At 43.6% G+C, this 15,810-nt stretch overlaps 1 protein-coding gene across 1 annotated transcript in view; it reads left to right on the forward strand.

Annotated features, from left to right (window-relative positions):
• Nucleotides 1–15,810, forward strand: part of LOC104507713 (ATP-binding cassette sub-family A member 1-like) — a gene marked incomplete at its 3' end in the record, with an annotated part of 58,678 nt that overhangs the window by 15,441 nt on the left and 27,427 nt on the right. Inside the window, exon 5 of the mRNA XM_010149076.1 lies at nt 13,520–13,641. Coding sequence (XP_010147378.1) covers nt 13,520–13,641 — 122 coding nt within the window. The remainder of the gene's footprint in view (nt 1–13,519; nt 13,642–15,810) is intronic.

Here is a 15,810-nt window from a genome sequence, read left to right on the forward strand (position 1 = left end):
TCCTGCCACTGCACAATTGCACCTAAATACACAGCTGGGTTCTTTGCTGTGCTCCATAGTGATGCGCAGGTCCTTGCTTTTCCTTTAGGCTGCGGAAAATGTTGCCAAAAACTGCTGTCCTGTGATGTTGAGGCTGCTTCACCTTTGTTTTCAGTACAGGTGGCTTTGTGTTAGCCCTCAGCAGAACTCCCCACGAAATTCCTGGCTGCTGCTGCCTCCCAGCCCAAAGCATCCAGCCAGGAGCTGCATGGAGACCAGTATGATTCTGCTTTGATCAGATACAAACTGTCAGGATGGAGCAAATGGAACAAACTGCCAATACTGAGTACTTGGGTTGCACAAAGAGGTTTGTAGTGTGCCATGTTGATCAGGCAGTTGGGAGATTTAGGTATACATGGCAGTTTTCCCACATTTGCCTAATTCATTTTTTCTTCAAATTGCAAAGTCTCTGAGAAGCAGGCACAGACCTGAGTGTCCTTAGATGTGGTGTGTTGGGTTTGGTTGGGTTTTTTTTGGTAAGTTAATGGAAGTTGCAACTGCAGATCCTCTGCAAAAACTTTTCCAAAATGTTATTGGAAAGGCACTTAGTCACTCCCTGTAGTAAGGGACACAAAGTCTGTGTGAATTCCATGGGTCTGTTATTTCTTCTGTCCTAAACTGAAACTAGGAGCCAGACAGTCAAGATACAGGCAAACGCAGAGAAGACTCCCTATGGCAATGTGGGTCCCAAGTTTTGTCTTTTGTTGAGCAGTTAGCTATGCAGCTATTATTGGTGAGGTGACATTTGATTTGCTGAAGTACACTCTTGCACAGTTACCACTTTCAGCAGAGGTAGTCTGCTTCTGCTTTCCTTAATATTTTGAAGCCAAAGATGAGATCAAAGTAATAAAATGATGTTGATAAAGGCTTAGGCACAAAGGTCTGCTGCACCGTTAAATCTGTTACCAGGAAAATTGTACTTGCTTCCCATGGGGCTGTCCATGAACTTAGAGATGTTTCTTTGTAACAGCATTGTTATGTAATAACTTTACTTAGCGGTTGAGATGGATAAACAGATACGAAGACTGTGCATCGCTGTCTTCAGATTCTGCAGAACTGGGCTTTGGAGCCTGGTTTTAGTCTGAGATGCTTTTGAAGTGAGAGGTTTGGAATTACGCCAGCTTGGATTCTAAATGTGTATGAATGTGGGAGGAAAAGGCTGAAATCCCTTTGGAACTGAAATTGAAAAAAACCATTCAGTGTTATGTTAAATCTGGCCTTGTTGTAGTGTCTCCACTATACTAGGTGACATGAACTTGAGGAAAAAAAATTTGAGACTCCTATCACAGAAGACTATTGAACCCTGTTAAAAACACGAGGAGAATCACAAGCATGTCAGCATTGGGCTACACTGGCAACTTGATTACTTTAAGGCCAGCTAACCTCATGTGCCACCTAATGGTTTAGCCACATGCAGGAAATCCAAGGGTGCCTGTATATGCAACTAGCAACACAGCTGTTCCAGCACATACCAAACCACTGTACCTTAAAGGCACTGTCTTTATATTGCTGTTATCATTGTGTCTTTATCTAGACAAGTTAAAGAACAATTGCTTGCTGTGCTTGTCGTAGAAGCAATATTGGCATGTGCTGCGGAAGCGGGACAGTATTAAAGGTTCTGGGTGATTTCTTTGGTCTCCTAACACTCTTCAGCCTGGTCTGTTAACACTGACTTCTGTTTTGCACCAGTGAATAAAATGAAGCATTAAGTAAACAACTATGCCTTTCACACTCTCCTATTTTCTCTTCTTTTTGTATGCAGCCTTATCAGTACAGCTTGCTAATACCAGCATTATGTTGCTGAAAACTGATGCGCAGTGTGAACTTCAATTTGCGTTTTTTTTCTATGATTTCCACTCTGACACAATTTCTGGATTTGTTATGGCTGAATTCTAATCTCGGAATCTCAATACATTGCGTGACTTGAGGAAGATTGCATTTGGTGTATTTAAGCTACAGTCTGAGGTTGGTTGAGAGAGGGGAACAGAGACTTTTCACATTGAGCTCAGTGTTAGTAGTCCCCTAGGAAATATGTAGCACTGAGATTTCTCAGAGGCTGGCTGTGGGGCTGAGCTCTCATGAGAATGACACTGCCACAGTTGGAAAAAGCCCTCTCCATTTCTGTGTCTGACTTGGTACTGAGGCCAGAGTGCTGAATTTGGATCTGACCTCTTGTATCTCAAGTTAATAGTCGACTTTGGAGCCTTCTCTTGTAATAATACACTTCATTTTCAGGGTGCATTACGAGCACTTATTACCAAATTTTTACAGCATTCCTGTGAGCTAAATAAACATCTGCCAAGGAACTGGAGCCGTCATTCTGAAACAAAGTAGGATGTGGCAGTTTTCAGTGTAGTCAGGATGCAGTAAAAGGTGATGACTCTTAAATAGTGTTCCTGTTGAATAAAATTTCAGTTCTGCCCAGGCAAGAGGATAGAGCAGTGCTTGACCAAATTTTTTGAAAATCCATCAGACTTCAGTTTTTGTAGGCAGCCTTTTTCATGGGAAACAGATGCTGGTGTGTGTCGTTTGTGGTGGTGGTTTTTTTTTTTGGTCATAAAATAAGTGAGTGCTAATGCCAGGATCTTGGCTAAAATCAAACAATATATTCTACCTCCCACTGCTAAATTTCTTTGCAGCTTCAACAGATTGCTACACTCTTCACTTCCAGCCCTAGGTGTTTTTTGTTTTTTTTTAGTATTGCAGTGTTTTGTCAAGTATTGGCTGTGCCTTGCTGGAGATGCATTTTAGTTCATGTTACAGGTTTTATGTTTATACCATACTTCATGTGTTTTGTTTCCAAAATTTTGGAAAAAAATCCTTGAAATTACATGCAAATGCTGCAGAATAAAAAAACCACATTTTTGTGTTAACTGAGCTTGTTAAAACTACATATTTCTTTTGTCTGTGGGACATGAGATCCTCAGCTGACCAAACACTGATGTAGCTCATCTAATGAGCTGAAGATCTTGCCCTAGCACTTTTTTTGTGCTGACTTGGCAGCACTCAGCTATATGTGGAGGATATTCAGGCTGATCAGTGACACATATCCTCTGTAAACAGCTAAAGTTTCCTTCCCCTTCTAACTTAGTTCTAGTTTTAACAATGGTGCAATAAAAGACCCTTTCAAGGGATTTTAAATAAAGACCCTTTCCTGTGGTGTGGTGTGACTTTTTCCCTCCCTCCTTGGACCTTTCTGTTCTTCTAAATGTGCCTTTTTAGAGGCAGATACTACTGGTGTTAGTCCTTAGATGCATTTTTGGTTGACACTGGCAGGTGGTTTGAAAGGACTACAGAGAGCCAGAACTCAGTAACTGTGAACTATTCAATCTCAGCAGGTCCTTTTCTTGTAGTTCTCCATCCATTTTAGCAAGTGCAGCTGAAACATAACTGGACCATATTTGAGTCTGAGCACACATATATGCCAGAAGGGGATTTGCTGATGGGGCAAAGCAAAGATGGCTTACTGCAAAGATAGCAGTGTCTCAAGTCTGAGTGCTTGTTCTGACTTTTGCCAGCCAGCTGCTTAGGGAAGTGGCAGCTGTTGTTTGCCCAGTGAAATGTTATGTCAGGACAGTAGTGCTTTGCCACCTGAGACAAGGTGTGAGCATGAAAGTGTTTTGTCCCGACAACTTTCCTCATAGCCAAGGCACAGCTCTGTGATGATATGGTCAGCAGCCATCAGATATCCCTGCTCACCGGTTTCTGATCCTGCTCTGTATGCATATTTGTTCACTGCCCAGCAGGTTGTAAAGCCAAAGAACAGAAATCAAGAAAATGGAGTAGCCTTTTAAGACCACAAGTGTCTCCACCTACCTAGTCCCTTTCCTTCCTTTTTCATGTCATCTCGTAATGCTGTCTGAAGAAAGTGCAAAGAATTTTACAGTGCATCCATGTAAAGAATGCAGAAGACCTCTCCAGCAGTACACACTCTGTTTTCTTCAGGTTAACCGTGCTGCTTTGGGGACTCTGGTACACAGGACCAGGTTCCTAAAGCAACAAGACACACCGGTCTTTTCTGTGTATACTAGTAATGTTCTCCACGTAAAACGTAATGATACCAGTATTGGTGCAAGTACTTCTAGGTGTATTTTGGGCCGGCAAGTTATGTCAGTGCTGAAGGGAAGGAATAGTTAGCATACTGTCATTCTGGAAGAACACCAGCCTGAAGGGTGAGCTCCTCAGACTACCAAGGCAGGGTCTGTTGGAGAGCATCCCAATGTTAACAGTGGTATAGGGTTGCGCTTAGGATGCAAGAGACATGATCTCTAACCACCAAGACTTTATGGGAATTTAGGCAATCCATATCTACGAAGTATCTTCTCCTCAGTTCTTCCTAAAGACTGAGAAATGTCTCTGACTATTTTGAAGTGCTGTTGCTCAACAGTCTGATTTGCACTGGTGGAGAGGCTGAATGGTTGCAAAGGTTGCCCTAAACTAGGTAGAGAAAACATAGTATCTTGGTTTAGTGCTGCAGCTTGGTATTTTTTTTTTCTTCCCTTTCTTTGGACTTGTGTCTCAAAAGTAAAACCATACTAATACCTATGAGGGTAACTTTCCAATGACCAACTAAATTGAAACATAGGGAGCGATGATGGGAGGCTGAAATAAATGAGGTATAGGTATGTTTTCAGCATAAGTAGACAATGTGTCTGCTTTAAATAATTGGACTGTAATGATTGGCTTATCCTTGTTAATCTTTGACCTGTTGCTCTGGAGGTGGCTTGTGCTGTTGTGTGCTGGATGAGGGACTTGGCACTAAATCCAGAAGTGACAGGTCTTCCTGAGCTGAACGTGGGGGAAGTCTGGCTGCAGACTTGATACCTTGTTAAGCTTTAAAAGAAGCCTGATGTGAGTCACATCGCCAAATCTGTGATGAGGGAGAGAAGCTGGGGCAGGGTGAGGCTTCACACCCAAGGGAGGAGTGTTTATTTCTCTTCTCAGCAGCCTTTCTATGCAAGGCTAAACAAATTTAAGTGCAGGACAGTTAGGGTACTTTGATCCTGGGCATCTCTGCCGGCCGTTTTACTTGAGGTTCATCATTACCTATGCCATTTTCATCGGGGAAGCCTTTTGAACTGCATAGCCAGTGCTGTGATAAATTTAAGTAGCATAATATTGCTGGAGTGGTTCTGCCTGCTTGTTCTGGGGCTTCAAGATGGTTCCATTATAAGTGTCTTCTGTTTGCGTTTGAACCAGCAGTCTCCCAGATGCTTGGTCATGTAGTCAGCTGTTAGCAGTGGTCACTTGAGTAAAGTGTCAGTCCTGCTTTTTCCTGTGGCTTGAGTTTCCACTGAATTTAAGGTCACTTGCTCAAGTACAAGGAATTCTGCTTGCGGTTTGCTTTCAATTTCTTCTCTCTCTATGCTTTTTAATAGCATAATGTCAATGTCATTCCCTGCATGCTAACAGTAGTGTTTGCCATTAGAATACTGGTATGTGTCTGGATGTGACCATGGCATTTAGTTTCCAGTCTGTCTATTGATTTTTTTTTTAATATGTATTTTACTGTGTCTGAGTTGATGCTGAAACATCTAAAATCTGTATGTTATCTACGGCATAATGTTCCTAGTGCAATCAAAATCCAATCTTAAGAGCAAACCTTTACCTTCTGCATCTTTAAAAGCCTTTCTATTTCTCTGAGCTGGATTTGACCTTTAGAGACCTTCATACCCTGTACCAGCCCTAAATGTGTTCTGTATGCCACTCATGAAAACAATGCTGTTGTAATAATGAAATGCTGTATCTGGGTTAGATCCGAGGTCCATCATCTTTCTGGCTGACAAACCATTTCAAAGGCTGAGGAATTTGCAGTTTGTCCTTATTTTGTGAAAATCAGCAGAAGAGTTTTCAACCAGTTATACCTGCTATGGGATTTGAAGGTCTGCTTGAGATTTGCTTCTTAAGTGAAGATACTTAGTAGGTTCTGTTTAAGCCTGCTCCGTTTTTTTGCAGTTAGAAGCCTGAATAACAACTTTTTTTTTTTTTTTAATTGGCAATCTGTGTTCCATAGTTGTCTCTTCTGATAACAGAATTTGGCTTGCAGCAGAGGAAAACGCAAGACTGCCTTTTCTGTGGTGTTACACGGGGCCTGGGGAGGAGGTTGGGTGTGTCCCTTCGTAGACCACAGCTCTGCAAGCTGTCTTTGCTGGCAGGACTGCTGGTGACCAGCCTGTGGCTTTCGCTTCTGTGCTTTTGTGTCCCTGTTTTCTGATGCAGTTTCTGTTGTCATATGTGTCATACAGGAAGGGGGTGCTGATGACATTTGGGGCTTAAAGTACCATCCATAGAGAGGTATGAGCCTTGTGTTTGCTGGTGACCTTCCATGCAGGTTGGAGGTGGGATCTTAGCTAGCTTAAATGGGCTCTTGAAGCCAGCACATGCCCCCAGAGAAGGCTAACGGAGGACTGGTTGGTATCTTGTGCATCCACCGGTACACGGTGTCAGCTGTGCTTTCTGCCAGAATGATTGTGCCAGCCACTATTTTTAAAGCTTTGCTAAGCAAAAATAGTGACTTGTAGAGGAATGGAGATGGGTCCCAGTGTATGCAAGTCCCAAGATGAGAGGGAAGGCCTGGGCTTGTTGCACAGTGTTTCACTTCCTACCAGGAGAGATCCTAGCTGCTGGAGATGGACAGCAAGCTGCCTCTTCTCTCCTCACATCACAGTTTGACATATAAGAAGACAACGAGCTCTGGTTAAGTGGGTTCTCTCTTGGGTATGATCTAATGTCTGCAGAAACAGCACTGTTACATGACTGAAGGACACAGAGCAGAAAGCTGTAGCCTACCATAAAAATAGGTCAAGCTCTGACTGCAGAAGGAACAGCACTTCAACTGTGAGTAAATTAGCCTTGTATTTTCACACTAGCTGATCCTGCACAACAAGCCCGCTGAGCTGCTTGATTTCTTGTTAGCAAATCTGGGTACGGCTGTCCAACTTGTTCAGAGGACAGTTTTAGCTCCTGCCAGTATCAACAGGGATACAGGCATCTTTGTGAGCTATTCCCACCACACAGGGGAAAGACTGCCTTGTAGGAAAAGGAAAAACTGAAATGTTGCGATTGCTTTAAAAAAACCCAAAAAAACAACCAAACACGAAAACAAAAAACCAAACAACTTCAACAGTGTTATTTTATTGTGCTTTCTGGGCGTGTTGTCCAAAGCTAGGAATATAATGAGAACAAATGAAAATTTGCTGCCTTGCCAAGCCCAGCACTGGCTCATCTAAAAGGTTTGCTTTTCACATTGTAGACTGGGGTCATTGACTCAGTAGGGTACAGTGCTGTTACAGGGTTCAGTGCTGGGAGATCTCTATTGCCTCTGGATGATTGTCAGTTCACAAGTCATTCTGTCTTTGGTTCCACTGTTGAACTTGCTTGAAAGCCCATTTTTATTTTTATGTGAAGTAACTTCAGACACCTTTTGTCTATAAATCACAGTGATAATGAGTGTGAAAATCAGTTGAGATATTTAAGTGCACCTGTCATGTATTCCTGAGGAATACTTCCCAGATACTCGAGTGAAAATTTAATTCAAAATTCCAGTGTACGAGGTAATTCTGCAGAAGCACTTGGTTTGCTTGCCCTGGTCTTCTGACCATGTAGGGCTTTGCTGAATGCTAAGGCAGGCACCTGGCCAGAGTCTTTGCAGTGGTCACATGTGCTACCAGGAGCAGTAAATGCTTTCAGCTGCTGGAGCACCAGCTCTTGGTCTCAGCTTCAGCCACTTCACGTGCTTGTGTCTTGCAAAAATGCCTGTTGCTGTGAGTATGACCGGTGAAGAGGCGATGCCCTGGGTGAAGCAGGCCTGCATGACCAGGGAGCCTCGTGACCTTGTCCTCTGGTTGGTGTTGCACAGGCTTGACAGCCAGCTGTGCAGTTGGGCTGGCGTGGGTTTCTGGAGTTGTTGCCCTTGTGTGAGAGTGCTTTGGAGGTGCTGCACGCCCACCCCCCTTGGTGTAGAAGCATAGTTTTACCTGGGTGGGTTACTGGGAGCTGTGAATCTGAACTCTTGGTGCAGGGAGAAGAGAATGCCTCATCAGCTCACTTGCCCTTCGTCCTTACTTTGCTCCTTCTGTTAACTGGTGGGGACTAGTGTCTCTGATGGTATTGTGCTGAGAACCCACTTGTCTGGCTTGTCTCCTTTGGACATTTGTGGAAACCTGTTGACTCTAAAGAATGAAGCTAAAGCTTCTCACGTCCTGTCCTGTCTCACTATTTCACCTTGCTGTGATGCCTTAGCGCTGCTGTTATGAAAATGATCATCGAGTTGCCCTGTGAGCAGTCACTGTGATGAGAAATAACGGGTCATAATTTAACAGCAGGTTCTCTATTGCCTTGATGCTTGGCTGTGAGGAATACAGGCTTAGCCAAAGGCTAATGAATCCTCCAACCGCAATGGATATACAGAAAATAATATAATTGGTTTTGCATGTTCCATCAGTAGGGAATGTTCCTTGCATGTTCCTTGCATGTTCCATCAGTAGGGAATGAAATCCCCTGAAGATAAATAGTGATGTTTGTAGATGGGACATGCTGTACTACTTTCCTCTTAGCGTCTGATTTAACTTAGAGCATGAATCCCCTTCTCCCTCTTCCTTCACCCAGTTCCTTGTAGGCACTTACGGCATGTGAAGCTGGGAAGTAAACAGTAGATCCCATTGTCACATTTCTTTCACTGAGCTTATTAGTTTTAAACTGGCTGAAACTCTATTTTATTGTAGATTATGGGCATAAACCCTCTGGGCAGAAACCTCACAAATTGAAGTCAGACCTGGTGAGCTTTGTACTCTATGGTGGATCAAGATATGTTGAAACTTGCGTGCCTTTTTTTTAGAAGGCACCGATCAGGATATGAAAACTGTAGCCACAATTTCCGTGGGGTTTTGTTTTTCTAACCTGTTGTTTAATTTTAAAAGACATTGTACCACTGGTTTCTGGAGAAAGGTATGATCCCTCTGCAAATGAAGGAAGCAAGAATGGGAGAGAAGGTTGAGGAGATTAGTCTTGCTCTGTAACATATCCCCACAGTCTTTTTTGTCCCACCTGTCTGTGGATATTCCCAGTATTGCTGGAAATGGTCAAAACTTACTGTGTGGCCTGTCGTGGTTATACTTATAAGATCAGCAAATTAAAACTGGTTTCCAGCTGTGGTTTCTCTTGCTCTTTCCTGCACTGAGCCACCTTTTGAACTTGTGAAAGTAACAGGGATGTGTTTCTAGAATAGGACACTGAAAAACTTTTCTGCAGAGGAACTATGGATGCTTTCTTCACTGCACAATCAGTACTTCAGTTCTGATTTGCCTGGAACAGAGACCCCACATAGCACTGACTTGTTTTTTTATAATGTTTTGTTTTGCTGTTCAGTTTAACCAGTAATGTATCCAGGGTGGAGGTTCTAGTTTTCTTCGCTAATTGATGTGGATGTCTTAAAGTCCTCAAGTAATATTTTTTTTTTCTATTGTCATAATGATTTGATTCTCAACCAAGGAATGACTCGCCCAGCTTTGTGCTCAGGTATGGAGGTGCTGGGAAGGGTTGAGCTGTCAGGAAAATATAAATCTTAAAAAGATTTAAAACAGTGTTTCAGTCCTGTTGGAGATGTTCTGCAGTCTGAAAATCATGAATTTCTGTTTTCTATGCCCAGAATTTGTCCCTCAAGGTCGGCTTGAACTCTGTGGAAACAAGGGGCATCTGTGCCTTTCATGGAATTAGTATCCATGAAATGCTGCCACGTGCAATTGTCTAATCCTGACCTGTTACTTCGGAGAGGAAAGGTGGTGTGTGGTTAAGACACAAGACCTCTAGCTCTGGGAACTCTTGGTTCTGCCATAGGCTTCCTTATGTGACTATAGGGAAGACCTTTCTTCCTGCCCTGCGTGGGAAATGGACTTCTCTCCTCCTGCTTGTTTCATAGGGTCAGGGACTGTCTCCTGGTTTTGCTGTACAGTGCCGAGCTGGAGCTAGGCAGAACAAGGGGATTCCAGCCCAAATGGGCCTGCTGGCATTGGGGGGAGTTATTAGTGTGGTTTATAAGCAAAGCCTGTTTTTACATTCTCTGCTGTTCTGCTGTTGCTCCCTTGGAGTCAGGACTGAAATTGTCAAAGTAGTCTACTGTGACAACAAGCTGCCTCAGTATTTCTTCTGCAGACATGCATCCCACCACTGAATCAGTGAGGTGGTTCACATCAGATCTGACTGTCTTTGAGCGTGGTTGCTCAGTCTGACTTCAGGTTTATCTTCACATTTGTGCCTGGGGCTTGTCTCAGTTGCTGGGACCTTAGGTTTTAACCGTACTCAGTGGTGGTGATGTGGGGAGCCTGTGGGACCACTGCTCCCCTGGTTTTCTGTTGGAGGTGAAGGGGAGAGGGAAGGGGAGGCTGCACATCCATGTTGACAAAAGTATGTGGACAGACTTCTGTCTGATGTGCTTACTCGTCACTGCAGCTGCATTGCTTGTGCCAGCCGGCTTGCCATAGCTGACTGTACCAATGCAGTCAGTCTCAAGCGTGAGAGAAGATGTGTGAGATAAAGCACAGTGGAGCTGACATATTTTGCCTCACATTTTTTGAGTAACTTGATAGTGTATCTGAGCTTTTATGGCAGGAAAATATTGCAGTAGTAGGCCTCTGGTTGTAAAATGTGTTCTTCCACTCCAAATATTTGCATTATTAGGTAAGCGTGGTATTAGCCTTCAAAAGACTTGCCCGTTCCTTTTGTTTTCTATTTTTGGAGGAGTTCTTTTAACTAATGCTCTTGTATTTCCTTAGGCCCTAGTGGGCAAACATTCTTGAAGTAGAATGGCTGTTTTCAAGAGGAAGCCTCTATTAACTTGGTTTTTTCAGGTATCCAGGGAAGGAATTTAGACTGATTGCAGTGATCTGTGCTTTTCTGTGGTTTCATGTGGAATCACTATGCATGCCTCCATGATTGAGGGAGATTGTGTAAGACACTGAGCCACAAATGCTGGAATTAGGACCAGATGTCATGGCAGAGAAAATACATGGTGAGAAAGGCTGGCTATTTGCTTAGGGCACTGCTACAGGACCATGGTGTTGTGATTCAGTCCCCTGGTCTCACCGAGCTTCTGTGTGTGGTCTTGGGCAGACAAGGGTTATGACCAGTAAGAATGGGGTCATGACCAGCTGGCTGGAAACCAAGCATTGTCCCACAACCAGTTTTGGTAATTTTACATTCTGTTCCCTTTGTGTTTTCCTCCAGATGATGATGAAAACTCCTTCAGACATTTGTAGGGGTTTTCTTGGAAGGCAGCTCTGATTTTCAGAAAATTCTAGCGCTGAGAGAGTCTGCAAATGCTTGGCATGACAAAAAGGCAGGGGACAAATGCCCTGTTAACCTAGGCTTGCTAATTACAGCCGTGGAAGACTCTCCATCGTGATTATGAACAGGCCAGCAGGAAGCCCAGTGTAGTCATGTTGCTTTCCTGAAATTAGGTATAGAATATGTCTCCGACCAAGAAAATCCTGCTTCCATGTGGAAAAAAAAAACCCCAACCAACCAAAACCAAAACCCCACCACCAAACCTATAAACATAAAAAAACTAGGCAAACTCAAAAGCAAATCAATCATGAGGAAACAGAAAAGCAGGAGACTTTTAAAAGTTGTGTGGCCCTTTAAGAGGGGCTTGAAAAATACTTTAAATGGGGTCAGAGTAAATGAAAAATCTTGCAAACATCTGATCTGTGCATGCCAGTGTGCCTTCAGCCAGCTACCCCTTTGTCCATCTGAATTTCCAAACTGTTGATGATCTCACCAAAAAATAAACAAGCAGCAGAAGTGTTTAGGGAGTTCAGCGCATGTAGGAAGTGACCAAGAAATCGGGGGGGAGTTGTTCCTCCAGTTGCAGTGAAGCTGTAGCCTCTTGTGGGAAGAAAAGGATGTTTTTGTGTTACTGTAGGAGCCAGCTCTTTTCCCAGCCTTTCCCGAGCCGGGAGAGGGGATAGCAGTTGATTTTGGTGACGGGGTGCAGTGGGACGATTGCATAGTGTGGTCAAAAGCAGTGCATTGCCAAGAGGTTCTGCTGTGGGGGAGAGAGGAGGGTGAGGGAGAAGCTTTCGTCCTGAAGTAACCTCCCTGTCGCCTCAGCAGAGGGGGGTGATTTACTTTTTCGTGTAGAACAAAAAGGCAACAGGGAATTTGTAACTGGATATGTAGACGAGAGAGCAATGACCGTCAGTAACCCCGGCATGCCTCGTGCTGCAAGAGCAGAGCGCATGGCTTCCTCCGTCATTTGCTCCTTGGCCAAGCTCGGGTCCTGGGAAGCAGAAGTGGCACCCGAACCACCAGCCTCCCAGTTATTGCCCATGGCACCCTCAGTGCCCAGTGTGCTTTTTCCTGAGGGTTGGGTTTTCTTGAGGGCATTGCCTGCTGAGCTAAGTAAAAAAAAAACAACCAACCAAAAAAAAAAAAAAACCCACAAAAGGGAGGAAAAATCATGTTCTGTTCCAGCTTTTCCCTATAGGAAGGGGAAGGTACAAATTCCTCATTTTCCACTGTTTGCTGTGGACTGTGGCATCCTCTCCTCTTTCCTAGAGTAGAAGAAGCAGTGTGATACCTAGCTGATTGACTAGGTTTTGCCTGGAAATCTTCACCCCAGTAAATGCTATGAGATCTGTCCTCACAACTTCTCCTGGCATAGCTGCTTTCTTCATCATTGCTTATTTAAGTATAGTAAAGATAGAATTATGTCCTGCTTCTTTAAAAAAAAACCCAAGAAACTCAAATTAACCCAAAACGGTGTGAGGGTCAGTTGCTTAAACTTCAGGTTTGTGACGTTTAATAGTGCACGTGAACTGTAATTTCCATATGGTTCCACTCTGCTGTGACGGACATACAAATCTGTTTTAAAGCCAGGAGTTGAAACATCAATGCTTTCAGAAGGTGAAGCTTTTGGGAAAGAAAATGGAATTAAAAAGAATTTTGCCAAATAGTTAGGATTGCTTACTAGATCTGCGTGCAATTCTGTATCATATGTCTGCATATATCAGACTTTGAAATTTATGGCAGAGTACATCTGCTATTAACACAATTAATTATAGGCTAGTAAATCCCTCAGTGGCCCATGCACCAGCTCAGTCCTGTGTTCATTAACAACACAGGGATTAAGCGCAGCTGAATCTTTGTTCAGGGCTAATGCTGGAGTAGGTTTCACCCAGGATCAGCTTGGTGTGCCTTGCCTCTTTTGTGTGTGTGAGCTGAAGTAATGGTGTTAAAGGGAGGTTTTTTTAAAGGTTCTTCAGTTTATTTTTTTGAGATAAAGACACATCATGGATTGACGTCCCTGAGAGCTGCCAAGTTTCAGAGCACTTTGCCAGCAGCTCCTCTTTTCCCTTTGTGCTATGGTTTTTGTAGTTCCCTCTCCTCCCATTGTCAGCTTTGCTTTTCCTGCACAGAGCTCTCAACATGAGTTTCCTTTTGGCTTTGCCCTCACCAGAATGCCGCTTGTTTTGTCACTTTCCAGACCTGAAACTTCGGGATTTCCTGGTTGACAATGAGACATTTTCAGACTTCCTCCATCATAATGTGCTCATGCCTTCAACTGCAGTAGAGGAGCTACTGGATGCAGAGGTCAATCTCCAGCAGGTAAAGAGCGCTTTCAGCCGCTAATGTAATGCTTGTCTATTGTTTGTTTAACCGTGGTGCTGAGATCCACGGTGTGGGACACCTCTGTGTTAGGTGTTGCTCAAACACGGGGCTAAAGATAACCCCTGCTTCTGTCTTCTCCCTTGCCCTCAATTTACCATATTACTTGGTTGTAAGCTGTAAAAGGACTCTGAGACCCACATGCAAATGTTTGATCTGCATAAGAAAATAGCCTAGTAACCTTCAGGCTAAATTGAATTTCTTCTTGTCTTCTACTTCTTCCCTTTTTTTTTTTTTTTTTACACAAAACATTAATTAGGTTGCTGGTACTGTTTGAACGGTTTTACTTTGGTTAGAAATAAAAATGGGGTGGTGCTTTGGTCACTCAGAATGGACCCGGGCAGAGGTTGTGTGTTGCTCTGCCTTAGCTTCCTGTGTAGCAGCAGGAGGCATGCTTTTTGGTCTGTGGCCAACTCTTCAAGACAGACAGTAAACTTGTGCATTATGTAGTAGTATGTAGATCAGAGTCCTGATTTCAAATGAAACTCCCAGGTACTCCCATAGATGCCTTCCTAAACATAGGCAGCACTGACGGTGGGCTGGAGACCCTGTCTTGGGCTGGTTGTCTGCCATTGTCAAGCTCAGAACATGTTTTTTACTAGGCTGGCTGAATTAGCTCTGCTATCGAAGTCCGAACTGGTTGCTTCAGACTTCGAAGGAAGATTCATGGTTCTCTTTAGGCGGTGCAAAAGGTGATGTGCAGAAGGAGGATGAAATCCATTCTACTTCCCTACTCCAGATCAGATACTTACTTTGAAGTGGAGTTGATTAGTAGTCCTTTCAGAGATTGTTTTCATGTAGTTACAGATGTGGTCCCCCTTCGCACACACTGTCTTGTTCTTCAGTGAATTCCATCAAGCCATGTGTTCTAGTGAAGCTTGATAATTAAACCTACAAATTAATAATATGTTTGACTAAAAAAAGTGGAAAAAACATTTCTTATCCATTTTAGGCTGAAAGTTTTGTTTTGCTTGAAAGTAATTTGTCTGAAAATAATGCTAGAATAAAACAGAATTGTGCCACGGATGGTTCTACAAGGATAACCAGAAGGCCTCAGCAACCACAGTGTAATCATTCTCCCTGAGCTGATGGAAGGGCAGAAAGATTTTCAAAGAGTCACAAAGGTAGCTGAGACCTTATGTTGTGTGACTGCCATATTATATCAGTGGTATATGGCAAAGCTTCCTCCAGTCTCCTTCCATATACGGGAAGGAGAAGAAAGGCTTAGCTTTTATCTATGTAATGTATTTGAAGAGCAGGGAAGTGGTAGTTCTTGCTTGGATGCTTTAAGCTTTGTCCTTGTTCGTGGAATTCTTGTGCGGATTTTGCTAGGACATGTTTAGTCTTAGCAGCGGTTTGTGCTCTGGGATGGCAGGAAGAGCTATCTAAGCAACAGGGCAGTAAGCTGGGGAGGAGAGCAGTGGCCCACCAACTGTTTCTTTGGGCCCTTTTCTAATACAGATAATAACTGAGAGGCAAAGCTCTCTCTTCCTGCAGGATGACTTTATCTGACTCACAAAATGGACCCCTTGAATTTGCTGGAGATCTGACCTCACTGCTGAGCTGCATAGTGACTACAGTATTAGTCTGATAGGCAATAGTTGATTGGTCTCGTGAGTGTGTGTGGGTGGGTCAGCTTCATTCACAGAGTCACACAGAAGGCCTTATTCAGAGTATGCAAACCTCTCACAGCAAACACAGGCTTCTCCTGCAGTCTATTAGTGTCCTGTAGTGGGTCAACAAGCCCAGAAGTTACGATTTGCAAGCAGGTAAAGGAATTGAGATCACCAAGAAGATGGGACTGTTGTTCTCTGGTGTTACTGTAGTGACAGTACTCCAGCATGCCAAGCAGGGTCATGTATCCAGCATACTGAATATGGTGCAAATATGTAAAAATGGCCAAAGCTTTGTCTTGGTGGTCATGTTGGTTTCTGGGGCAGAGTAGTTCAACCTTGTGTTTTTCTGAGAGTGGCAGTTGTGCTCGGAAAGGTGTGGGGTTGAGAAGGGGCCTGAATCAGAGTGAGCAGGCAGCTGTCTAACAAGTCTAGTGTGCTGCTGTTGTCCAGGCAGCTGTAGCATGGCTTGGATGGCAGGAGTAGGTCCTATCCC

The sequence above is a fragment of the Eurypyga helias genome, unplaced genomic scaffold, assembly GCF_000690775.1.
Source record: "Eurypyga helias isolate BGI_N326 unplaced genomic scaffold, ASM69077v1 scaffold34573, whole genome shotgun sequence".
Taxonomy (NCBI): Eukaryota; Metazoa; Chordata; class Aves; order Eurypygiformes; family Eurypygidae; genus Eurypyga; species Eurypyga helias.